This window comes from Cryptomeria japonica, chromosome 9 (genome assembly GCF_030272615.1).
Source record: "Cryptomeria japonica chromosome 9, Sugi_1.0, whole genome shotgun sequence".
Lineage (NCBI taxonomy): Eukaryota > Viridiplantae > Streptophyta > Pinopsida > Cupressales > Cupressaceae > Cryptomeria > Cryptomeria japonica.
The window spans coordinates 330,156,247-330,183,639 of NC_081413.1; the positions used below are offsets into that span (position 1 = coordinate 330,156,247).

The 27,393-nt window shown below is 36.2% G+C and overlaps 2 protein-coding genes across 4 annotated transcripts in view; both read left to right on the forward strand.

The window, feature by feature from the left end:
* The first annotated feature begins 231 nt into the window (after positions 1-231).
* Positions 232-4,352, forward strand: LOC131029735 (pentatricopeptide repeat-containing protein At3g12770-like). 3 transcript variants are annotated; one of them, XM_057960368.2, is made up of 3 exons: positions 232-3,053; positions 3,145-3,191; positions 3,453-3,588. In XM_057960368.2, exons 1-2 carry the CDS (start codon positions 572-574, stop codon positions 3,156-3,158), a joined length of 2,496 nt encoding a protein of 831 aa, XP_057816351.2. In that variant the 5' UTR covers positions 232-571; the 3' UTR covers positions 3,159-3,191; positions 3,453-3,588. The 3 variants fall into 3 exon arrangements, with proteins under 3 accessions (XP_057816351.2, XP_057816349.2, XP_057816350.2); XM_057960366.2 differs by adding an exon at positions 4,191-4,352 and having other exon boundaries at positions 232-4,005; XM_057960367.2 differs by having other exon boundaries at positions 232-3,191; positions 3,453-4,017.
* A 7,570-nt stretch (positions 4,353-11,922) lies between these two features.
* LOC131858385 (uncharacterized) overlaps positions 11,923-27,393 on the forward strand; it is a 176,421-nt gene continuing 160,950 nt past the window's right edge. The window contains exon 1 of the mRNA XM_059211615.1: positions 11,923-12,041. Within this exon, the coding sequence (XP_059067598.1) occupies positions 11,923-12,041 (119 nt within the window). The remainder of the gene's footprint in view (positions 12,042-27,393) is intronic.

Below are 27,393 nucleotides of genomic sequence, written 5' to 3' on the forward strand. Positions count from 1 at the left end.
AAGACGCCTTATAGTTATGACATGTAATATCCGCATCATAAAGTTGATTAAAATTCAAGTCTACTATGGGACTCCCTATAACCATACAAGTACATGCATTAGAAAATTTTTCTCTTAAAAAATTACTTACCTCCTTAGCTTTTCCTTGTTCCTTGACTTGATGTTAGGCAACGGTATAAGTCTAATTGTTTTTTAATATTTGCCTTTTTATCACCCTCATGTGGGAAGTACTCGAAACTGAGAGGCATCTGACCAAGCTGATCAATCAGATTGAGGAGGCAAATAACCCACCTTCAGCTTCAGCTTCAAACGAAAATTTAAACAGACACCTCCAATTTCCTACTAATTACGATTGTTACATTTTTCGCTATCTGTGATTTGAGATTGTTACCGTTATTTCTGTTTTTCTAACAGCAGTCGTTTGATTGTCTCTCTTACAGGCTTGGATTGTACTTAGATTTGCAATGAACTTATAAAATGATGAAATAGGTTAGTCAAGTGAAAATGCTACCACTGGCAATGCCATTGTGGTAGACGCAGAGTGAATAATACGGCACATATTTGTCATAGAATGTCATTGCCATCCACCCCTCATCTCAATCTCACAGCATTATGTAAGGAGGGACAGTTGGTGGAGGCGCTGCGCATTCTGCTTACTACACACATACCTCCCAGAGATTCCTCTACATATTTTCAATTATTGCGGACCTGCATTCTTAAAAATGCCCTTACACAAGGGAAAAATGTTCACTCTTTCATCGTTCATAGGCGCTTTGCATTTGCTACACGCACAAATTTTCAGAACAAGCTTATTAACATGTATGTCAAGTGCGGAAGTTTGGTTGATGCTCGTAAAGTGTTTGACCTCATGAAAGTACGAAACAGCATCTCATGGAATACGATTATTGGAGCATATCGACAACATGGGTATCCTCACGAGTCAGTCACTTTGTTTCACCAAATGCAACGAACAGGTTTTCAACCCGATCAGTTCACATTTGCCACCGTACTCCCAGCTTGTGCCAAAATGGGAGCTTTGGAACAGGGTATGGACATCTATCAAAGCATAAAGGATAGTGGAATTTCGTCAAATGTTGTAGTTGCAACGGCCCTGGTAGACATGCTTGCAAAATGTGGAAGCATAGACAAGGCACGCGAAGTATTTGACAAAATGCCTCAAAGAGATGTCATCTCATGGAATGCAATGATTGTAGGATATGCACACAATGGGCTTGTTGAAAAGGCTTTAGAAACTTTCAAGCAAATGCAATTGGCAGGTGTAAAGCCTGATTCTAAAACCGTTGCCAGCATCCTTCCAGCCTGTGCTACAATAGGAGCATTGGAAGAGGGTATGGACATCCACCACAGCATAACGGAAGGCGGATTTTTGTCAGATGTTGTAGTCGCAAGTGCCCTGATAGACATGTATTCAAAATGTGGAAGAGTAGAGAAGGCCCGGGAATTGTTTGACAAAATGCCTCAAAGAGATGTCATATCATGGACTGTCATGATTGCAGGATATGTTCAAAATGGATTCGTTGAAAAGGCCTTACAAACTTTTAAGCAAATGCAACTGACAGGTGTAAAGCCAGATTCCTCAATCTTTGCTAGCATCCTCCCTGCCTGTACTCATATTGGAGCTTCGGAACCGGGTATAGCCATCCATCAAATCATAACTGAAGGCGGATTTTCGTCAGACGTTGTTGTTGCAAGTGCTCTGGTGGATATGTATGCAAAATGTGGAAGCATAGAAAAGGCACGTGAAATGTTTGACAGAATACCTCAAAGAGATGTGGTCTCATGGACTGCAATGATCGTAGGATACGCACAAAATGGATTTGTTGAGAAGGCCTTAGAAACTTTCAAGCAAATGCAACTGGCAAGTGTAAAGCCAAATTCCACAACCTTTGCGAGCGTCCTTCCAGCCTGTGCCAAAATGGGAGCTTTGGAACAGGGAATGGATATCCATCAAAGCATAATTGAAGGAGGATTTTTCTCAGATGTTGTCGTTGCAAGTGCCTTGGTAGACATGTATGCAAAATGTGGAAGCATAGACAAGTCATGTGAACTGTTTGACAAAATGCCTCAAAGAAATGTGGTCTCATGGAATGCCATGATTGCAGGATATGCACAAAATGGATTAGTTGAAAAGGCTCTAGAAACTTTCAAGCAAATGCAATTGGCAGGTGTAAAGCCAGACTCCACAACCTTTGCCAGCGTCCTCCCAGTCTGTGCCAAAATGGGTGCTTTGGAACAAGGTATGGCCGTCCATCAAAGCATAACAGAGGAGGGATTTATGTCAGATGTTGTACTTGCTAGTGCTCTGGTAGACATGTATGCAAAATGTGGAAGGCTAGATAAGGCACGTGAACTGTTTGACAAAATACCTCAAAGAAATGTGGTCTCATGGAACGCCATGATTACAGGATATGTCCAAAATGGGTTTGTTGAAAAGGCCTTAGAAACTTTTAAGCAAATGCAACTGATGGGTTTAAAGCCAGATTACGTGACCTTTGCCACCATTGTCTCTGCCTGTGCTCAAATTGGAGCTTTGGAAATGGGTAGAGCTATCCATCAAATCATAATTGAAAGTGGATTTTTGGCAGAGGTTGTAGTTGCAAGTGCCCTGGTAGACATGTATGCAAAATGTGGAAGCATAGACAGAGCATGTAAACAGTTTGATAGAATGTCTGAAAGAGATGCGGTCTCATGGACTTCAATGATAGTAGGATACACACAAAATGGATTTGTTGAAAAGGCTTTAGAAACTTTCAAGCAAATGCCCTTGGCAGGTGTAAAGCCAAATTCCACAACCTTTGCCAGCATCCTTCCAGCCTGTGCCAAAATGGGAGCTCTGGAACAGGGTATATTTATACATCAAAGCATACTGGAAGGGGGATGTTTGTCAGATGTTGTAGTTGCAAGTGCCTTGGTAGACATGTATGCAAAATGTGGAAGCATAGACAAGGCACGTGAACTGTTTGACAAAATGCCTCAAAGAAATGTGATCTCATGGAATGCCATGATTGCAGGCTATGCACAAAATGGACTTTGTAAGGATGCTCTCAAAATCTTTGAATTGATGAAGCACTCTGGAACATATCCTGACATCGTAAGCTTTGCTTGTGTTCTATTTGCATGCAGCCATGCAGGTTTAGTGGATGAGGGCTGTACATACTTCAATCATATGGGTAACCTTTACTGCATGACACCTACGGTTGATCATTATGTGTGCATGGTTGATCTTCTTGGCCGTGCTGGCTATCTTGAGGATACCCTAAAATTTATCATTAAGATGCCAGTTAAACCTGTGGTGGTTGTGTGGATGTGTTTTCTTGGTTCCTGTAGATCACATCTGAATATAGGCTTAGGAGTATTTACAGCAATGCTGCTCTTTGATTTGGATTCTAAAAATGCTGCGACTTATGTTCTTCTCTCAAACATCTTTGCAGAAGTGGGCAGGTGGGATGAGGTTCAAATGGTAAGGAGATTGATGAAAGATAGAGAAATTAAAAAGATCCCTGGATGTAGTTGGATTGAAGGCCATAAAACAGTACATGCTTTTTGTGCGGGAGACAGATCACACCCACAGACACAGGAGATCTATGCAAAGTTGGAGAAATTGTCTTGGGAAATGAAGGCAGCAGGGTATTTTCCAGATTCAGAACAGTCAGTAAATGATGTTGAAGAGGAGGAAAAAGAATTATTTATCTGCCACCATAGTGAAAAGTTGGCAATTGCATTTGGTTTGTTAAACACACCCCATGGAACAACTATTAGAGTTGTTAAGAACCTTAGAGTATGCGCCGATTGCCACAGTGCAACGAAACTTATCTCCAAGATTGTTGGAAGAGAAATTGTTGTAAGAGATACAAACCGTTTCCATCATTTTAAACAGGGACAATGTTCTTGCAGAGATTATTGGTAATGCTAAGCAATCTGAAAAGAAGGCCTGCACTTTAATAACGTGCACCGTCATACCTGCAGTAATAATGAAGGGACAAGGTTTTATTTTCAGTTTCCAGAAAAAAAAATTGTTTTCCTTAGATTTTCTGTTTTGAGTATTTAGCAGTCTAGATAATGTCATTTACCTTTGTAAAATTAGATGTATAGAGTGCAATGCAGATCACTGCTAGAGTATCTTTCAAAGATCTATGGTAAAATGTATGTTTACACGGAATTGTTTCCAGGAAACCTATGTGCGTGTCTTGAAAAGCTGGAGGAGGAGGCGGGGAATAAGTAAAAACAAAATATGGGAACACCTCAAGTGAATGGAAAGATGCTAGACCAGTAGGAAATGGTTCACAATCAACCCTTGCCATTTGTATGATTATTTTGTTACACATTTTAGATTAGTTTTATTTTAGTACATGTGGATTTTTTTTTCATTTATGATGAGATATTTCTAACATTTTTTTTCACATCCCATTGTTTAGGGAGATAGCTAATAGATTAATGAATAAGCAATTATCTTTTAACTCAATTTGATTTCAATCTGTTATGTTTTAATTAGAAACAAACTATTATAATTTATATGTAAAGTAAAAAAAAAAAGATAATTGTATTTTTTTTATAATTAACAGATATGTGTGTTGGGTATATGAAGCCCAACAGTCACATGGCTGTTTGTCTTCCCGAGAAGACTCTTCATTTCATATTTGATATGTTTATATAAATGGCTATGTACAGCCCATACATGCTGTATTGTGTAATTGGATATTGGTTAATAAGAATTCTCCCTACGTTTTTGGTGGACGTAGCCACTTAGTGGTGAACCATGTTAATCTTGTGTCTTGAGTTCTTTGTTGTGTGTATTATTCTTTTTGCTGTTTTCTGTTCATTATTATGTGTTTTCTCTGCTCGTTTTTAAGTTAACAATTGGTATCAGAGCTATGGTGAAATATTGAGTAGAGATGGGATCCGATTGGATAGTTGATCCTAGAGTTGGGTGGTTTTATGTTATCAATAAACAGGCTGAAGTTTCAGATGATGAGGCTGAATCAGATGATGAAGCCAAATCAGTCATCGAAAAATTTCTTGGTAATCTAGACTCGGTAGAGAGTGATGTCCAAGTGGAGGTTGAAACCAAATGTCATTGGTGGGATGGCTGGAAAAAGGAGGAGACTCTGCTTGAAGAAGAAGAGGGTTTATTGTATTCATTGTTTGAAGAAGAGATTGGTTTGTTTCCCTTCCAAGATGAGAAGGATGTCTCCTGGGGTGAGGAGGATGTAGTCTCGAATCTAGCGAATGAGGATGACCCTGAAGAAGAACAAGCAGATTGCAGAAGTGATGATTTATTGTTGCAGATTGTAGTAGTGGAGGCAGAGTGGAATGCATTGATTGCAGGTACTGCACAAGTTTCTACACAAAATACAACAAATTCATTCAATGAGGCAATCGTGAGAATTGGGAGTGATGTTTGTAGGCTATTCACACCTGTACGAGAGTTTTATATTTGGGTATTAAAATCTGATAATGGTGATCTTCTAGATATTCTATTACGGGGGAGCACAAGAGCAAGAGACTTTGATGGAGGAGTGTATTATGCATCTACAGATAGTAGTGTTCCTGATTATGGATTACCGGATGAAGTAGTTAGAGAATATGTTTTTAACTCTGATCTGACTTGGAGAAGATTAATTCGCATTGTTCATGAACAGAGTTTGGCGATATTAAAATCTTCTCAAGAGCTGGTTGTAGTATGAGCTTTGGAATGGAGATGCAGAGAATGTTATAGGCTATGCTGGTTGGACTTCACGAGGGAGATTGTTGGGTATATGAAGCCCAACAGTCACATGGCTGTTTGTCTTCCCCAGAAGACTCTTCATTTCATATTTGATATGTTTATATAAATGGCTGTGTGCAGCCCATACATGCTGTATTGTGTAATTGGATATTGGTTAATAAGAATTCTCCCTATGTTTCTAGTGGACGTAGCCATATAGTGATGAACCACGTTAATCTTGTGTCTTGAGTTCTTTGTTGTGTCCATTATTCTTTCTGCTGTTATCTGTTCATTATTATCTGTTTTCTCTGCTCGTTTTTAAACTAACAATGCGTGGCACTTGAAAACTCATGCAATGAGATTTATAAATTGATGTTAGAGAGAAGAGAATAACATTTGTATATATAAAAGCAAAATCACAATTATATTGTATTGTAATATGATGTTCGTGGTATTATAAAATTGTCTATGATGAAATGTTAAAATTGTTATTAATGAGATGAGGGTTTGAAAGTGGTCGGGAGAGCTAAATAGAGCATTTTATTAGTATTTGGAGTGACAATAGCTTTCAATCAAGAGGGACTCAAAAGGATCAAGGTTCTAAGGACTTAAAAGAAACACGATGGGAGATATTTATAGAATTAGAATGGATATTATTCTATTCATAATAAATTGATTACTTGATTCATGTGTGGTAAACCTAACAAATGACATTAAAGGTTAAATTCCATTTGATGAGTTACAGATTGAATAATTTTGCATAAGTTGTGTACCTAGCAAATGCTAGTGAAGACTGATTCTATATACCACATATAAGGTTTGTTTGCAATTATTAATCATAATGACATCAAAAATCTTAAATTTTTATGTGTTTCATGTCAAAATTTTATAACTGGAGATTCAATTCATAATGTTCAAAGACATGAATCATAAGGCTAACAGTATTTGGTTAGTTGATTTAAAATGAAATATTATTATAAGCATGCATGCATGCATGTATACAACAAAGGCATGGAAATATATTTTTTGGAAAATCTGAAATGATGAAATTTAACTCTCATCTCATGCAAATGTGTCTGATAAATGTATGCTTATAAGAAACCATATATGTCTAAGTTATTCTAAGTCTTATTATGAATGTTCAATGTTTACATTAAAAGGGAGTTTGTTATGAAGTATTTTCTATTCTTATAAAAGTTAAATCATTTTGCAACTATCACACATGAGGTTCCAAGGCATCTAGAATTATTAAAGAAAAAAATATTGTATGCATTATAATATTGTAGAACATTTGACTAGAAGCAATTCTATTGTCACTAATAATAAAAATAAATATAAAATAATCTCATATATTACATTAAAAGAATGGACAAGTGGTTCTTTAAATTATAGGATAATATGCCATCACCAACAAAATTTATTATTAAGAAAATTAACAAAGTTCTAGGTTACAAGATATGCCAATATTTAGGTCATAGAAAGCATTTATGCCACCAATTTGTTAAAATGTCAACCAAGCACTTATAATGTAAATTACAAGTATGAGTCATTAGAGTTGTTTAAGAAGATGAGAGTGGGATATTATGGTTTGCATCTTATCTTTGGCACCCAATAGGAAGAGTGTTTGTGATGATCCCTCCAATGTTGTGCACATAATGCCTCTACTTTAATTTCTATATGGAATTCGGTATTATGATTGCTCTTATGTACCACTCTACTTTGCCTATTGGAATACGTGGGACCATTTGTAGGCAAGTCATCCTCTATGATGATCGTAGCTTCTAGACCTATTGAACCTACTCCTATTACCATATCTTTGAGGCACCTTGATCATAGTTCGCGTGCCTAGACTTAACATTCAATCATTTCTAGAGATATTACAAGCGTTCAAACTCTAAGGTTATCTTGGATGTTTGATGTTGAAATTGCAAATCAACATATGAAATCACATAATAATCATTTAGCCTAAAACAAGAATATATCTCTACAAAAAAATGAGCAAAATGGTACTATTACTACTTTCATGTTAATACAAAATTTTATGTATAAAAATATACATGGGTGATCATAATTTGTTCAAAACATGAAGAACTCTTGAAGATGGTATTACGTTAGAATAAAGAATTTTTGCTCACCATTAATGTATTTCATAATATTGTTGGCAAAATTGCTGGAAATTGTTGGAAATCTCTAATCCAAAAATATTGATGAGATTCAATTCTTATACCTAATGAAATTTTTTGATTGTATGGAAATTTGAAAATTAAGTTGCCTCAATATGGAAAAACCCTTTAGATATTCATCTTCTTTGTTATACCAAAATTACCATTTTAACATGCTTAATAAACATATCTTAGATGAACATAAAACAACACATAAATAAACATTATTTCACCATAAGATAACAACAATAATGAACATCTTACTTCTAGAATGCTGGATATTCTCCCCCGCATTATTTCGGCTCAGCAAAATGGTTTTGTCCCTAGTAGACAGATTCTAGATTTTATCATTTATGTTCATGAGAATATTCATTCTTTAACTGGTGTTAAAAAATAGGGCTTTTTTCTTAAGCTGGACATGTCCAAGGCCTATGACAGAGTGAATTGGCAATTCCTTTTCAGAATTATGAAAGCTTTTGGGTTTGGGGAAAAGGTGATTCAACTTTGTTCTCAGTTGACTGACACTTCAACCTCCACTGTTATTATTAATGGATCCCCTTCCACTGTTATTATTAATGGATCCCCTTCCAATTTCTTCAAAAGTTCTAGAGGCCTAAGACAAGGGGATCCTATCTCTACTATCTTGTTTACTATTCTGGCTGAAAGTTTGGGTAGATTTATTATGAGAAGTGTGGAAGAAGGGAAACTCAAAGGCCTTAAACCTTCTTCGTCCAACTTAACCTGTACTCATGAACAATTTGTTGATGATTCTATCACTATGGGAGAAGCTACCATAAGAGAAGCGAGAAACATGAAGAGTGTTATGGATTCCAATGAAGTTGCTTCTAGTCAAAAAATAAATTTGGATAAGAGTTCTTTGTTCTTCATCAACACCCCTGTGGATAGACAAAGAAGGATTGAAAGATCATTGGATGTAAAATTGCCGAGTTCCCATCTACTTATTTGGGTCTCCCTCTGTGCTTAAAGCCTTCAGAGAATTTCTGGATGAAGCTAGTTGATAGATTCAATTCCAAACTGGTTGGATGGAAAGGAGCCCTCCTTAGCCAAGCGGGTAAGGTGACGTTGCTTAAAGATACCCTTCAAAATTTGCCTATCTATGCCCTTAGTCTGTTCAAAATCCCTAGGAAGTTTGCTGAGGCCATTGAAAGAATTCAAAAAAAATTCTTATGGTCAGGACTGGAAGATAAAAATAGAATCCCCCTTATTGGCTTTTGGGGGTTTGGGATTAAGGAACATTATAACTATGAATAATGCCTTGTTAGCTAAACAAATTTGGAGAATGAAAGGGGAGAAAAGGGAATGGAATTCAATTTGGAAAAAGAAATACCTTTACATGCAACCATCCGAGGAAGAATTTATGGAAAATTCTTTTTTTGTGGAAGACTCTGCAATTTGGAATGCAGTTCAAATGGCTAAAGCTTGGGCTGCAGCTGGAAGAAAGTGGAAATTGGGGAATGGGAGAATTATTAGATTCTGGGAGCACAGATGGCTAACGGATAAACCGCTGGAGGAAATCCCCATTCTTAAGGAATGGAAAGAATGGTTCAAAAGCAGGTATGGAGACTTTGTTAGAGACTACTGGAGAAATGGGAAGTGGATTGAGTTCAGCCAGCTTTGTCCAGGATTAAATTGTTTAGAGATCTTGCTTTCTTCCAAAATCTTTATGGACCATTTTGAGGATTGTTTGATTTGGAGGGAAACTTATGATGGGAAATATTCTGTGTCTTCAGCGGTGTCTATCCATAACAAAGTTCTAGAAGAGATCCCTTTGTGGGCTAAAGTGTGGATAAAGAAGTTGATGCCCAAAATTAATATCTTCTTTTGGATTTTTATCCAAAATAAGGTGCTAACTCTTGATAATCTCCATAAGCGTGGATTTGTTTTTCCTAACAGGTGTTCTCTTTGCTGCAGGGAGGAGGAGTCTGCTTGTCATATCCTCTACCAGTGCAATTTCAGTCAGGAAATTTGGAATATTAATTTTAGTAGGTGGAAGTTGAGCCAGGTTTTCTCGAACTCTTCGGAAGAGTTTTGGCAGCAATGGTATTGCCCTAGTTCCAATTCTAAGAATGTTGAGCTTTGGAAACTAACTCTCCCTATTGTCATATGGAACATCTAGAAGGAGCGTAACAACATGATTTTTAGGGATAAAAGTGCGAACCCTGAAGTGGTGGTGGATAAAATCTATAGAGGGATCTATGAATGTTTATATGGAATTGATAATGGTTTAGCTGCTAAAGAAGACTTTAATGAAAGTTAGAACCTCTCCAATAATAGAAATAGTAAGGATCAGGGTAGGGATGGTCTTTTTTGGTGCTTTCCTTCCCAGGGATGGATTAAGACCAACTTTGATGGGGCTTCTAAGGGAAATCCTGGGAAAGCTGGTTATGGGGGCATTGTTAGGAATTATGCTGGAAGTTACCTTGTGGCTGTTGTTGGCCCTTTGGGTAACCAAACTAGTCATTATGCTGAAGCCTCGACGACACTAAATATTTTGATTATAGCAAAAAATATCAATCATGATAATCTATGGTTGGAGGGAGACTCTCTTAACATTATTAAATGCCTTAAGGGAGAAATTGAGCCTTCGTGGACTATAGAAAATATTATTTTTAAAGCTAGAGAAATTATTTCAATCTTTAAATCAATTATTATTGAACATGCTTTCAAGGAAAAAATGTCGTAGCAGACGTCCTTGCTAACCTTTGCGTTATTTTCGAAGCTCAAAGCATATGGAATGGGGAAGTTAACATTGATTTTAATATTTAAAAACTCATTAGAAATGACAACTTTATGGGGAAAGAAGGATCACACATTAATCATGGAAGTATTAATGATTAATCTTCAAATTTTTAGAAAGGTAATGATGGCACATCAGAAGGGCAGATTCCTAAACAAGAATATTAAATTTCCACACGCTTTGTGGGTGTGCATTTTCAAAAAGCCGAGTGTCATTTGGAAGAAAGCTCTGAAGTTGCAGAAGCAGAGAAATTGTAGAAGGAATTCTAAAATGGGGGGGGGGGGGATTGAAGAAGAGAGGAACCTGATAATATTTCCAGATGGCGGGAGATGCCTAAGGTATGGACAAAGTTGGAGAAGGGATTCATGACAAATTTCATGGAAAAATTGGTAGACTATGATAAAGGCAGAGTAAACCTAGCGGTTACCAAAGTTACTGAAAATTTGGAAAAATGGTTCCTTCAAAATTCATGGTGTTAGATTCAAGTTGGATGCAGACCTCATTTCAACGGTCACAGGTATGCCCCATTCTGGTCTTAACTTCTTTAGGGACCTGAAAGTGTCTAATAATGCAGTAAAGATTTTTCCGCATAAAGAGAAGGAGAGAGCAAAATTAGGAAAAGCTACGGGGGGTATTATGATGCTTCTAATATCAAGAAAATCTGGGTTTGTATGCTTAATGCAATTATGGAATATATTACTGTGGAGGGTCATTTCACCAGGCTCCACACCTACCATTTTGTGCTTCTAAATCACTTTAGACATGAGAAGAGGATTTCTCTGCCCTATTACCTTTTTAGGTCTCTATCGTGGTCTCTAAACAAGCATAGCAAGAACCCTTCTTCGCCCGTGCTTCATTATGACCTTATTTTGCTCATTTATGAGCATTGCAAGATTCTAGCTATCTAGGAAAATAAGAGGTTGTCGGTGTCGCTGGGGAAAGGAAAGAGGAAAATTGAGGAATGTGGGCCCAGTAAGGATGAGTTGATACAAAGCAAAAAGGTTAAAAAAGCCGCTGTGGAGAAAATTCAAGAGGACATGGGTAAACAAAAAGATATAGAGGTTGATTCTGAGGACATGGGAAAAGATGGAAGTGAGATGGAGACCGATGAGTCTGACGGAGAGGAGAGCTGGAAAGAAGAGGAAGTGGGGGAAGAGGAAGGAGGAGCAGAGGATATTTCTGATCAGAATAGCCCTACCCACAATGTGAGTATTGGTAATGTTAACAACCAGCCTATGGAGGAGCAAGACAATTAGATTAATAAGGAGGAAAGGGAAATGGAAACTGAGCAGGAGAAGGATAAGGAAGAAATGAGCAGGGAACAGGATAAAGCTGGAGATGGGATTGTTCTGGATAAACTCAAAAACCAATATGAGGCTCTAATGGGTTTTGATAGGTGGGTATATGAAAGAATCAAGAATCTGGAAAAAATTGATAAGCAACAGGAAGAGCAGGGAAAGAAAGATGAAAGTAACCAAGAACAATGGAAAAAGGTTATGGAGGAAAAAGTGGAGAAGCTGGAAGCTCAGATTAGTAAGTTGGAGGAAGGAAAAACTGCCATGAAGAAATTTTTGGTTATGATTCTGGATATCCTTACCTCTGTGACCAGGAATATGGAGGAAATTGCCAAGTTCCTTGATGGCTCCAGTACTTCCAAACCTGTTGTGGACCTAGATATTGATGAGGATGCTATTGAGGCAGGGAACGTGGAAAGTGCTCTTGGTGGCACGACAAAAAGGACTAGGACGAGTATGAAAAAAGCTGCTTTGGCCTCTTCCAAGGAAATCCCTATGCTCAGGGATAATATTAAAGATTTGCAAGGGATTAGCGAAAATTTGGCTAATGCCATTAAAAACATTAAGTAATTTGTCTTTTGTCTTTTTTCTGTTATGGCTGGATGTTGCTGGTTTTGTTGGGCTTTTATGCTGGTTTTTGCCTAGAACTGTGCTAGTTTTTTTGCAGATTGTCTTTTCTTGTTTCTTAATGCTCTTATATTTTAAGGATCTTTTGTAAAGGGTTTCGAGATCCCTTCAAAACTCATTTTTTCCCATAATAAAAAACAACAATAATGAATTATAAATCAACAACACAAAAAGAACACCTTACAACACAAGATTTATGTGAAGAAACCTTTTTGAAAAAAAAACACCACCAAGAAGAGAGGCCAATGCTTGTATTATCTTCATGAAATAGAGATTACATACAACCCTTCCTTCTCCTATTCTACCTTCAATCCAATAGCACTTGTGTACAAAAATGAGCTCCCATAATGTCTCCATCTCAAGTCTTAATATATAGGCTTATGGAGGCCCAAAATACCAATATAAAACATTACCATGGGCCAAAACAAGCTTCCAAAAAACCATGGTAAAAATCCATCTGACCCACCATTGAGATTCCCTCTTACAAGTTCAAAAATAGCACCACAATTGCACTTACAACTTTATGACAACTATCATAAGATGCTCTTACATGTCATAAACTATCACAACATACACCATCTAATATTAGCATATTCTCTTAAATTGTAAGACACCAAGAATAATAGATGCTCTTACATAAGTCATACACTAATAGTAGAATCTAGGCATCCCATATTTACTTGTGATAAACCTCATGGTAAATGTTAATAGTAATCATTGCCCGTAAATAATTAATTTACCATTGCTTGTAAACAAATAATTACCGGTCCAATAAAATATGTTTACTTCCATTGGTGAAACTCCTACCCCTTATGAATAATTTAAAAATAATATTAAGAGTAATTAATTACATAGGATTTACAAGGTTGATGGCACCTTAATCCTAACATTCTCCCACTTGACATAATACATTGTAAAAACACCCATAGGAATCACAAAGGAAGGAAAACCATCCCTTAGTCACAAATATACCACTTGATTATTTAACATGCTCATGTGCTTTGACAAGATACTTGCAATAGCAACCAAGCTAACCACCATCAAACAAAAAATACTCCTCACTTCCCCCAACATGCCACCTATGGAAGAAAAGGAACATGCCAAGGTGAAGCATACCAATTGTCACCGAGTCTTGCACCAATCTATATATGAACAAAAGCATCAAATTCAAATGATAACAAAGGCTCTGAGTAGCTACCTCACTTAAACCACTTGGAATAGCAACCACAACAAATTGCAATACATCCAAGCTAAACATACCTCAAACTAGGGTATACCAACATAGATAAAACTTCATGCCATCAATAAACCAACTCAAAATTGTAGTTAAGTCTTTGTGTATCCATCCTTCTACCTCAATGCAACATACCAATGCACAAATTACCAAAGACAAATCCAACTAACAAAGTCTACAATAACATTTAAAAATCTTGTGGGGTATATGCAGTCCACATTCGAGTCATCCCACTACAATTGATACGTTGTACACACCTACAAATTTTATAACTTGTAGATCCTAATCCAATGAAACAAGAAAACTCATCATCACATCAATAACCAATGACCCAAGATATCAAAGAGAATCACTAGACATAAATCTAGAAACTCTTAGTGCATGAGTAATACCAAACCTAAAAAATAGATTAAAGCATATCAAGTCTATCTATAGTACTTTTCATAGAGGATGCGACAAATCCTTCTATGACATAGTGTCAAGGAAACATACATTGATCTGCGAATCCTATAAACTGTTAGATACTTGATCAATCCCAAAGACATTGAGAGGGGGGCGGGGGGGAGTGAATCAGTGTCTAACTAGTGAATGAAATATTTAAACTTGTTTGAAACTTTACAACCCAAATTAATGTACCGATAAACAAGCAATAAAGCAATAAAGAGAAATAAGAGAGACATCATCAATGCACACCATAACACAAGATATTTTGGCGAGAAAACCCAGTAGGGGAAAAACCTCGGTGGGATTTGTGACCCATAATATTTACTCACTGGACAATATGAATAAATATTACTGATAGAATAGGGGCCTACACATGCAAGAAGGCCAACAACCTAGAGCTCACTGCTCAATCACAACAAGGAGTCACATTGACTACAAAATTGGATGATTAAATCCAATGACAATGTACTGCTCAAAATAACATCTATAATGCTTGATTCAGTACCGGTTTAAGCTCTATCAAATACCTCTGCCACAAACCTTTCTTCACTCTTCTATGCTCTTATTTGCTCATTAAAATTATTACATCAAAATACATATACAAATATTCGCTCTCATAATCCACTTGCATTGATTACCTATGCATACCTATCACACTTTTTACATACCTATGCCACTTACAAAATGACCTATAAGATCTCATACATATATGAGTCTTTACAATACATCATGTCAGCTATAAAATATAATTATAATACAAAACAATATAATTTCCATGTCGGCTAGTGTGCTAGTAAGATCTTCTATCGGTGTAGACTGGGTGCCGGTGAGAATAATCTTGTTGTGCCTGCCGGTGCCGGTAGATGATGTTAGTTGCTGGTGTATGTTGTGAACCATATTATTAGTTGGTTTCCATCAATGACAACATCAACTATTCTCATCTCAGTGTAGAATGCCAACAATCTCCCCCTTTAGCATTGATGGCAACACTCATGAGAAAAATCCAAAAACTGATATCCAAAAATGAAGTCCAAAACTGATCCAAAATAGGAGTGCTCCCCCTGAGCAAATGATCTCATATGTTTTTCTCCATACTACTACTCCCCCTTTGACATTAATGACAAAGGATGTAAAAAATAATCAAAGAATTCAAAATTCTACCTCATAGACTGTATCCGGTTATGTACAATTTGAAAGATATCCGCCAAAATCAGATTAAGGCTCTACATGAATTTGGTGTTGTAAGAGATAATGGTTCTAGTCTGCTAGATCATACTGGTCAGATAATGCATCTGTTGCTTCGGTGATCTTTCTCCTTGAATTGTTGCTTTAGACAGCTCAACCCGCTAAGTTATAAGGTTGTCCAATCTAGGACCAAGTTTGTTTTTTAGATCACGTGCCTTCATTCTTATCCTTGCTTTTTCTTTTTCTAGTTTCTCAATCTTTTCCTCAAAAACTACCATTTCTTGATCAAAAACTGATGTAAGTTCTGAAGAACCTATCATATTGTTTGCTATATCATCAATATCTTTTTGTGTTTTCTTTATCCCTTCCTCAATGTCTTCTGTCAAGTTGTGAGGCTTGCATGCTTCCTTATACAGTTCTTTATATTCCAGAATTGTGGAATTAAGTACCAATAATAAGGAATCAATGTGCTCAGTATAATCATTGATAGTTTTATTAAAGAATTTATTTTTCTCCTTATTCACCCTTTCCTTAACAGTCTCCTCATTAATCTTATCTACAATTAGCATATTTGAAGCAATGAATTTGGACAATGTGTCCAATTTACCTAAAGATCCATCAATATGATCTATCTTACAAGCTGGTGCAATCATCTTCAATATAGGTAATGTGTCATCAATGACCTTGAATGCTAAGGCGTTGCAATCTATGATCCTCTTAATTGAATCCAAAAGTACACCAGTCACATTTGTAGGCCTGAAATTCATGGTGGAAGTGCTAGGCTTAGCAATAACTTTCTTTTCTTCAGATACTTGTCCAATTGCCTTAACCACTTCTTCCTTATTTCCATAATTGACCTCTTCTTTATTCACTGTTTCTTCTTTTTTCTCATTTTGTGTTTCAATTTTGCTTTCAATCTTACTGTCATCCTTATTCTCTATCTTGCTGACTGTCGGTTCAGCTATGCTCTGTTCATGTTCTTTCTCTGTCGGTTTCTCTACCTTCTACTGAGTGTCATCATTTGTAGGTTCAGTTTGTGTTTTTACCTCTGCTTCTACTTGTGCTTCTGTCGATTTCTTAATGTTAGACTAAGTAGCATCTGGGATGGTATCAGGTTTCTCAACTTGTGCTAATATCTCAATGTTTTGAGAGTCAACAGTGTTGATTGGTGACTCAGAGATCTCAATATTTGCAGCATCAATTTGTTTTACCTCTGCAGTCTCTTTGTCCATGACAATGTTGATGTATTGTGTGTCCACATTCATGGTAAAAAGAACTTCAGATTCTGGATTGGTGTCATCTCTTGTTATTTCCTCTGCCTTCTCTTTCGGTTGACTATCAGTTTGTACCGGTGCCTCTACAGTTATTGGTGGGGTGTCCTGTGCTAGTGGAGGAAGGTTATCCTTGACCGTTATATTAGGTACACTACCAATTTTACCTTTACCTTTATCCTTTTGATATACCTTTGTAAAAGACATCCATTTTCTATCTATCCTTTTCTTCTTTATTTTCTCTTTCCACAAAGAATATGTCCCACTTGTCTGTTGTTTCATCTGCAATTTCCTTAACTCGGCTTGCCATAAGGCTAACCTATTGGTGACCACTTACAAAAACTAACCGGTTGGCTTCTGCAATCAATTCATAAATTTCCTATCAGGAATTGACAGGGTGAACCACCAACAATGCTTCAACTTTTAATTTCTTATCTAATTCCATAACTGACACCCTTTTAGCCTCTAACCTTAAATACAAATCATTGGGCAGATCATCAACAACCTCAATGAGAACCTTCTTGTAGATATCAAGATGTAATATAATGCTTTCCTCTATAGTATTTTTATTTGCATCCTTGAAAGAATGATAGAGTTTATTTACATTGCTAAGGTTACCTTCTTGTGTGATTTCTTTTATCAGTTCCTCCGGTGTAAGAGTGTTCGGTGCCTTAGGTTCTAATTTCTTCTTAGGAGTTACCTTCTTTTTGCCTTTGTTGTTAGATCCTTTATTGTTCGCCGGTATAGTCTTGCTTCTACAAAATTTTGCAATATGCCCAATCTTGTTACATGCATAACAAGTTACATTGTTTCTCTGAATAACCTTTCCATAACTTTGACTGGTTTGAGTTCTGCATTGATTAGATAAATGTCCAAATCTACCACAAACATAGCATTTCACATTCATTATGCAATTGTCTGAGTTATGACCACTTTTATTGCATTTGGAACATTGACCGGTGGGAAAGTTTGTATTCTGATTATTTCTAAATCTGCACTAATTTTCTCTATGACCAAATTTGTTTCAATTAAAACATTTCCCATTAAATTTATAAGCATTAGGTTGCCTTACCGGTTTACTGTGATCATGATTGTTTGCAGTCCCTGAGCTTTCTCCATGTTCAAATCCAAGTCCAATTGTTTCTCCATCAGGTTTCTGACTTTTCAGCATATCATCAAGATTATCTGAACTTTTCTTTAATTTGTCTTTGTATTCATTTGTAGTGACCAACTCACTTTCCAAAGTGCTAACCTGTCTCAAAAGTTCATCTTTATCATGTTGCATGTGGATCAAACCAGTTTTAAGCATATCATTTTCATAATTAAGCCTTTGAGATTCATCTGATCTTTCATTAAGTCTTTTGGCCAAATCTTCTTCATTCCTCTTCCTATCTTCAATATCTTTGCATAGTCTCCTGGTTAAATATTGCATTTTATTCTTCATGTTACTGTTCTCTTGTCTCAATTTGTCTGCAATATCCCTAAGAGTTTCTTTTTCTTCATTATCTTGATTTTGCAATTGCACATGTAATTCTTTTCTCTTATTCTTTGCTATAACTAGGTTATCTTGAAGTGCTTTGATAAATTCCCGAGAAGTTCTGAGTTCATCTTCCAGTTTGATATTCTTCAATTTCTATGCATCAAAATCTTCAAGAGCTCCTTCCAACTGTTGTCTCAATCTTTCCATTGATACTGATTTTAGAATCTTCCTCAAGCTATTAGGCTTTTGCAAATAGAGGACTAGGCTCTGATACCAATTGTTAGATACTTGATCAGTCCCAAAGACACTGAGAGGGGGGGGGGGTGAATCAGTGTCTAACCGGTGAATGAAATATTTAAACTTGTTTGCAACTTTACAACCCAAATTAATGTACCGGTAAACAAGAAATAAAGCAATAAAGAGAAATAAGAGAGACAACATCAATGCACACCATAAAAAAAGATATTTTGGCGAAGAAACCCGGTAGGGGAAAAACCTCGGTGGGATTTGTGACGCACAATATTTACTCACTGGCCAATATGAATAAATATTACTGATACAATAGGGGCCTGCACATGTAGGAAGGCCAACAACTTAGAGCTCACTGCTCAATCACAACAAGGAGTCACACTGACTACAAAATTGGATGATTAAATCCAATGGCAATGTACTGCTCAAAATAGCATCTATAATGCTTGATTCAATACCGGTTTAAGCTCTGTCAAATACCTCTGCCACAAACCTTTCTTCGCTATGCTCTGCTCTTATTCTCTCATCAAAATTATTACATCAAAATGCATATACAGATATTCGCTCTCATAATCCACTTGCATTGATTACCTATGCATACCTATCACACTTTTTACATACCTATGTCACTTAAAAATGACCTATAAGATCTCATACATATATGAGTCTTTACAATACATCACATCGGCTATACAATATAATTACAATACAAAACAATATAATTTCCATCTCAGCTAGGGTACCGGTAAGATCTTTTGTCGGTGTAGACTAGGTATCGGTGAGAATAATCTTGTTGTGCCTGCTGGTGCTGATAGATGATGTTAGTTGCCGGTGTATGCTGTGAACTATATTACCAGTTGGTTGCCATCAACGACAACATCAACTATTCTCATCTGAGTGTAGAATGCCAACACAAACTAATATGTTGGAATACCTCTCTCACCACTAGTCCCCATAGCTCTCTCAAGTTCTTCAAACTCAACCATATGAATACAAACATCCAAGAAGAAGAACAAAACCAAAGAGAGAACCTGCAAATCAGACCATATCCTTGTTCCATACTAACATGTACCAAGTTGTGTAAAGTAATATCTCCTTCACCATTCCCAAATGAAATCATGACAGCAATAGATGAAATATATCCATAGTCCAAGACCAACTATAAGGAAAACAATACAAATGCATAAAATCGTGCATCTTCTTCTTAATACGTCACCAAAATATCTATATCCAAGACTTAAGTCATATGAGAAGACAAGATACAAAATAATAATGAATCTAATATTCAAGTGAGCAATACCTCTTAGATCACTCACTTGTCGAGTAGACCAAGGGTGGGTTTCAATATTGTCTTGTGCACACAACACCAAGAATTAAAATATTATAATAAAGGGCAATCTTCCCTTCACATCCATAAAAAGGTGTAGGCTCCTTGGTCTTTCTACTAAAATCCTCATTAAAGAATAACTATCTCAATACATGATCCAATAAACAAGAGATCTTCCAACCTCACCTAAGTCTCTTTAATCTCCATGAGTATCCTCCAATCATTCCATGCCAATTTCAAATACAACCTTGAAAAATCATGAACCTCCAAGCAAAAGGTTAAAAATCAAAACCAAAGAGAACCAACAAGACCACTGCCAAATTTCTAGCTATAGAATCAAGAAACATATCATGTCATCATGATCTATCATAAAGAACATATCATGGTCTCAAGAGAACTCACATCATGCCAACACTCTAATCTAAAATCAAGAGTACATCATGACATAATATAAACCATACTCTAAACCTAAAACAACATCTCCAAACATATGAAGATAAACATCTCTTATCAGTGAAACCCAAGATGCCAAAGAACCCTCACTGCATATAAAATAGAATCCAAGAGTACATCCAAAACACCAACACAAAATTGAAGAAGATCATCAACCATCCAATGGTAAATCCACATCACTGTCTAAAATTTCTCACTAAAGTGTGTAATCAAGTTCTTTCAACATTGTGTTAACCATCTCCTAACTGAAGATCGTCCATGGCCACAAAACAATCAAATAACTCAACACCAAGAAATCCTGAAGGGAAGAGTCAAACCACAATTTCCAAACAAGAAGATATAATACTACACATTCTTTGTCAATAGAACCAAAAATGTCAAACTCTCATTGCAATATTAAAACAAAATCCAAGAGCTTTGCATGACATAAACAACCACTACAATAGACCATCCATGTTTTAACCAAATATTATCCATGAATCACTATACACTATAACAACAACATCTTAGAACCAAAATCTTGAAACAATGAAGATAAAACATATACTGTAATTGCATAAAGCTCCCATTGAAAGTGACACTGATTTATATATGGCATCATGACCAATATCATTACCAAAACTTCATTAAAAGTGAACAAAGCTTTTCATGCACCAATAACCTACTAGTAAGATTCAAACAAACAACTATATCATGTACTCCAAATAATCCTTTTCCCATTGCAATCGACATACCAATTTGATAATGGTGACCAAGAATAAGGCTTACCAAATAAAATCCACATTAGTAACATGCAAAAAAGAGATAATCGGGCATAACATGTGGATTTTCAAGAATCAAACACCAAAATAAATGCTATACTTGATTTTTCAAACAAATCCACATAGGAGTAACCATAAATCAATAAGAACCCTCCAAGGAACCATGCAAACCTGTCACTATCTTCATCCAAAACTCCCTGAATAGAGTCTTATGCATATCTACATAACACAAATTTTAGTTAACATGTAAAACTTGCGAAATCATCTTTGTAAATCTGAAATCCATTTCAACATATAGACATTCACATAAAAATATGTCATGTGAACAACTGAATAAACATAGATCTACAAACCCACAACTTTTAAAAACCAGAAAACTGCAAAACTTATCATGTTGTCTAGGAGCATTCAAGTCATCGAATAACCAACTTCACAACTCATAGACAACTAGTGACAAATCATCCAGTGATTTCTTGTAACCAAGGGGTGAAACTAGAAAGCCAACATAAGCACTCCATAACATAGTCCAAATAGTAAGTGCTTTCACATGTGACTCCAAAGCTAAAATCACACAACCAACATGCACACCCTTTCACTACACATGACTACATAGAAAAGGAACATAACCACCATGCAAGATGAGAGTAACATATTGCCAAACCGAAGCTCCATATCACTACTATGCAAGAGAAAAACCCATGATAAACTCCATAATACACAAGATCCTCTATGAGCTCCAAATACCCACCATAAATCTCTTTGACAATATTCAAACGAAAATTAGATTTCTAGGCTTCCATTCTCACAAGTCTGCAAAACAATGTTAACACATAGAAGATCCATTGTAATCCACAAGCCACCAACAATTCACAGTTCCTTCTAACCGATTCCCACAAGCTTGTCAGGCTAAGAAATCAAAATGGAGGAATACCCATAACTAAAACACCATGAATCCTTCACATGTAAGCACGTGCAAATAATATGCAAGTTCATGCAAGTACATGCAAACACATGCAAACCACAAAAACCCTTGAAGCTCTAATATCAAATGTTGGAAAAGTTGCTAAAAAATATTGGAAATCTCTAATCCAGTAAAAATATTGTTGATATTCAATGCTTAGACTATACCCAATGAAAATATGTGACTGTACACAAATCTGAAAATTAAGCTGCCTTAATATGGAAAACCATTTAGATATTCATCTTCTTTGTTATACCAAAAACCACCATTTTAACATGCTTAATAAACATATCTTCTATGAACATAAAGAATCACATAAATAACCATTATCTCACCATAAGACAACAACAATAATGAAGTATAAATGAGCAACACATGAAGACCATCTCACAACACAAGATTTACGTGGAGAAACCCTTTTGGGAAAAAACTCCACTAAGAAGAGAGACCAATGCTTGTATTATCTTCATGAAATAGAGATTACTGTTGACATTTTGAGTTTGTTGGTGTTTTGCATCAAGATTTCATTAGTGATATGTTGTCATTGATGTCAATTGAATCGATAAATGGTATTCATGTTATTGCTAATATTGTTGTTTTTGATATTGGCTAGTAACCAGTAAGAAGAGATTTGTTGAAGATGTTGTAAACTAGTATGTTAAGTTTGTGAGTTGAACCGGTGTAAAGGGTTAAACCTTTATATGTAATGTAGCCGGTAAACCCTATCAACTGTTAAACCCTAACCGACCAAGTTTGATGGTTTATTATCTAATAAATGGTAATGATGGATACACGTGTGATCATTTGATTAAGGAGATATTCAAATCATTTTGGCGTGTTTGTTCTTGTCTAGGGAAGGAGCAAAGTGGATTGCATCTAATGCACAACACGTGATGAATTACAAAGTCCAATAGAGCGGTGATCATGGAGCGGTTGAAAATGTCTTGAAGAATGTGAAGAGATTGTCATAATTTCTAACGGTCAAGATTGTACCGACTTGTTTGTAATCTTGATGATGAGAATTAGGTTTTTGCTGTGTTATCGACCTAATTGATTTCTATTTAAGGTCAATGAAGTTGTTTGTTAAGGTTGTTGTCAAGGTTGGTAGAAAACCCGTTGAGTGTATAGTTGCCAAACTGGTGAATGGATCTGCACTTTGAGTGAAGGCAAACTGAAGGTTATAAAAGGATCCGATCAAGCAAAAGTAGTGCTAATCAGACAGATCAACAAAACTGTTGCTTTCTAACAATCACAATAGAAGTTAAATCCCTTAACCGAGTAAGCTTTAACAAGCTTGATTACTCATTAAATCCTCTAACAAGGTGGTCCATTAGCTTGGATTCTTAAATCCTCCATCGAGGTTACTCCTAACAGGGTATTGTGCTTCTGACAAGGCATATTTGTAAAATCCCTTAACCGAGTGATTCCTAACCAAAATTAGTTCTTAACAAGACTTATTATAAAGCTCTAATAGGCTTTGGCTCCTAACAGGGTGAAATTCGAAAGAGTTCAGATAGCTATCCTTGTGAGTCTCATCTCACCATGTTTTTTACCTATTTGGGTTTTCCACATATAAACATTTATGTAAGTGGTGAATGATTTTGTGGTTGTGATCTTACTTGTTTATTTGATTAAATCTCTGATAAGGCATGTTAAGTAGAAGCATTAAGAGATGAATATGTTAAGTTATGATTAAGCATTGTTGATATTCACAAGATTGAAGTTGTTTACTGTTAAAGTTGTCATAATAGTTAAACCTGTTGATGTCAAGCATTCTTATGAATATTGATCTTGATTGAGATATGTTTACTTTGTTTGACTGAGTTTGAGTTTGGGAACTTTTGTATCAGTTTCTCAGTATACTGATTCACCCCCCCTCTCAGTATTCTACCAGATACTTATTATTTCATCATACCATCAATTGGTATCGGAGCATCTCAGGTCCTCTTAATCTAAAAGCCTAACAACTTGAGGAAAATATCTTGTAGATCATGATGAAGAAAGAAGGTTTGAAGTTAAACAAAGATAACTATAGAATATGGAGTGAAAGAATGAAGATTTACATTAAGAGTCTTGGTAGTCAGTATTGGGAGCATATAGAAAATAAGTATACTACACCTACTGGACCTCTGACTGATGATCAGAAGAAAGAACAACAAGAAAATCACTAGGCACTAGAAGCTATTATTAGTTCCCTGTCTGATGCCGAATATGTAGATGTTCATGGTCTTTAAACTGTATATGAAGTATGGAAGAAACTAGAAGATATTTATAGCGGTGATGAACATGTTAAGATTGCCAAAGAAGAGAGTTTAAGAGGCAAGTTTGACAACATGAGAATGTCTGAAGGTGAGAATATCCAACAGTATGGTCAAAGGATTAAAGAGATAGTTGGTGAGATAAAGAGTGCAAGAGGGAAAGTGGAAGATGCCACAATAATCCGTAAGGTACCGAGAACCCTGCTACCGGTCTATGCTATCCGAGTTGCAACTATTCAGGAGCTGAAATCCATTGATAAGACAAAGGTAACTCTTGACTCTATTATTGGAAAACTTACTGCTTTTAAACTAAATGGCTATGATGGTAGTGTACAGAAATCAGAATATGCATTTAGAGCTTCTGTCTCTAACCCATCTGTGAGAAGAAGTAGAGATACCAGCCATAACTATGAGTCTAGACCCAACAGAGATGTTGAAGATGAAGACAACTTAGTATAACTTGAAGCATTGTTGGCAAAATGATTGCCTAGAGGCACTGGTAAATATAGAGGTAAACTACCTTCAAAATGTTTTGCATGCAACAAGTTTTGTCATATAGCAACAAATTGCCCTAATGGTGAAAATGAATACAAGAGAGACAAATTTAAGAAATACAAGGGTAAAGGCAAGATAGATTGTCTTGTAGCTATTGACAGTGGTGTTATTGATGAAGAATCTAATGATGATGCTAGTGAAGGTATTGTGTTTGTAGCAATTAAGGAAGAAATATCAGATCAGAAGGCACTATTATCTAGAATGGATAACTCTGATGATTGGATCATTGATAGTGGCTATTCACATCACATGACAGGTGATCAAAGCAAATTTCTTTCCCTGAAGGAATTTGATGGCAGTGTTGTCAGATTTGGCAATGACTCACCCTGTATGGTTAAAGGTAAGGGAGTTATCTCTCTTAATGGGAAAAGAAGTGCTGACAATGTCTATTAGGTTGAAGGCCTAAATCACAATCTTCTTAGTGTGGCACAACTTAATGACAAAGGATACCCACTAGAATTCAGAAATGGTATATGCAAAATCTTTGACAACAAAGGAGAATTGATTGCAACCGGTAAACAGACCAGAGGTAATCTGTTTCATCTCAATCCTAAAATTAGCAACTGTTTGATTGTGAAAGTGGATGATAGCTGGCTTTGGCATAAGAGATTTTGTCATATTAATTTTGACAATATTGTTAAAGTAAGCAAGTCTAAGACAATAAGAGGTATGCTTCAGCTAGACAAGCTGGTTAATTCTCTTTGTAAACAATGTCAACTAGGAAGGATGACTTCTTCAACTTTTAAGAGCAAGTCCTTCTCAGCAGAGCACTTGTTAGATTTGGTTCATATAGATCTATGTGGACCAATAAGAACAAGAAGCATTCAAGGTGACAGATACTTCATGATCTTCATTGATGATTGTTCAAGGATGATGTGGGTCACATTCTTGAAGGATAAAAATGAAGCTTTTGGTAAATTCAAGGCATTCAGAGCCTTAGCTGAGAAAGAGAGTGGCAAAAAGATAAAATGTCTAAGAACAGATCAAGGCGATGAATTCACTTCTACTAAGTTCATTAAATATTGTGATGATAATGGTATCAAGTGACAACTTTCTGCACCAAGGACACCACAACAAAATGGTATAGCAGAAAGAAACAACCGGTCAGTGGTTGAAGCTGCTAGGACTATGTTGATACAAGGTGGTGTATCAATTTTTTTTTGGAAAGAAGCTGTAAGTACAACTGTGTATACAATGAACCGAGTTATGGTGAAAAGAGGTAAGGACAAGACCCCATATGAGTATTGGTATGGAAGATCACCCAATGTTAGCTATTTTAAAATATTTGGTAGCAAATGTTTTATTAAAAGAGGTGATTACATAAGCAAATTTGAAGCTAAGAGTGATGAAGGCATATTTCTTGGCTATTCTACCAAGAGTAAGGCCTATTAATGCTTCAACAACCGGACATAGAAAATTGTTGAAAGTGCTGATGTTCGTGTAGATGAATGTCCTGAAATTGGAGAAGGAACCAGTTCTGAGAAGAAGGATGAAGATCCTTGCATTTTGCTTTTGGAACCTGAAACTGTTAAAACAGAAATCAGAAAAGCAAATCCCGATGAACTTGTTCAACCAGAACAAATAAATTCAGAGGAAGATGACAATGATGAAGCTGAACCTAAAGAGAATGATCATGTTATTGCTAGGTATGTGAGACTGAATCACAGTCCTGAACAAATAATTGGGGATGAGGATGTTGGAGTACTAACTAGAAGGAAAATAAGAGAGAACTCTTGCATGATATCCACCTTTGAACCTAGAAGTGCTAAAGAGGCATTTGGTGATGATCATTGGGTGAAAGCTATGGAGGAGGAGTTAGATAAAATTGAGAAGAACAACACTTGGACCCTAGAACCCCGACTAGTAAACAAGAATGTTATAGGTACCAAATGGGTGTTCAGAAATAAGTTAAATTAAGATGGTGTTGTAGTTGAGAATAAGGCAAGATTAGTATGCAAAGGTTATGCACAAGAAGAGGGAGAAGACTATGGAGAAAATTTTGCACCAGTTGCAAGACTGGAAGGTGTCAGAACATTTCTTGCATTTGCAGCTCATAAAAAGTTTAAGGTATACCGGATGGATGTTAAGTCTGCATTCTTGAATGGGATACTGGAAGAAGAGGTTCTATATAGAGCAACCTGATGGTTATGCATTGACAGATGATGAAGACATGGTATGCGAATTGCATAAAGCCTTGTATGGATTAAAGCAGGCACTGAGAGCATGGTATGAATGACTTCATACTCATTTGATGAAGATAGGCTTTACTAGAACCATTGATGACAACAACATTTATTTCAAATCTGAAGGAGATCAAATACTGGTCAGTGAAGTATTTGTAGATGACATTATATTTGGAGGTAATGATGTCATGAGTAATTGTTTTGCAGATGTAATGAAAAATAAATTTGAGATTTCATTAGTAGGGGAAATAAATTATTTCATAGGTTTACAGATACAGTAGATGAAGAATGGTATTTTCATTACTCAATCCAAGTATGTGAAAGAGGTTTTGAAGACTTTCGGTATGAGTGACTATAAACTAGTTGGAACCCTAATGGTTACAGGTTGTAAATTGTCCAAGGAAGATGCATCTAAGTTTGTAGATGAAAAGGAATACAGGTCAATGATTGGCAAACTACACTATG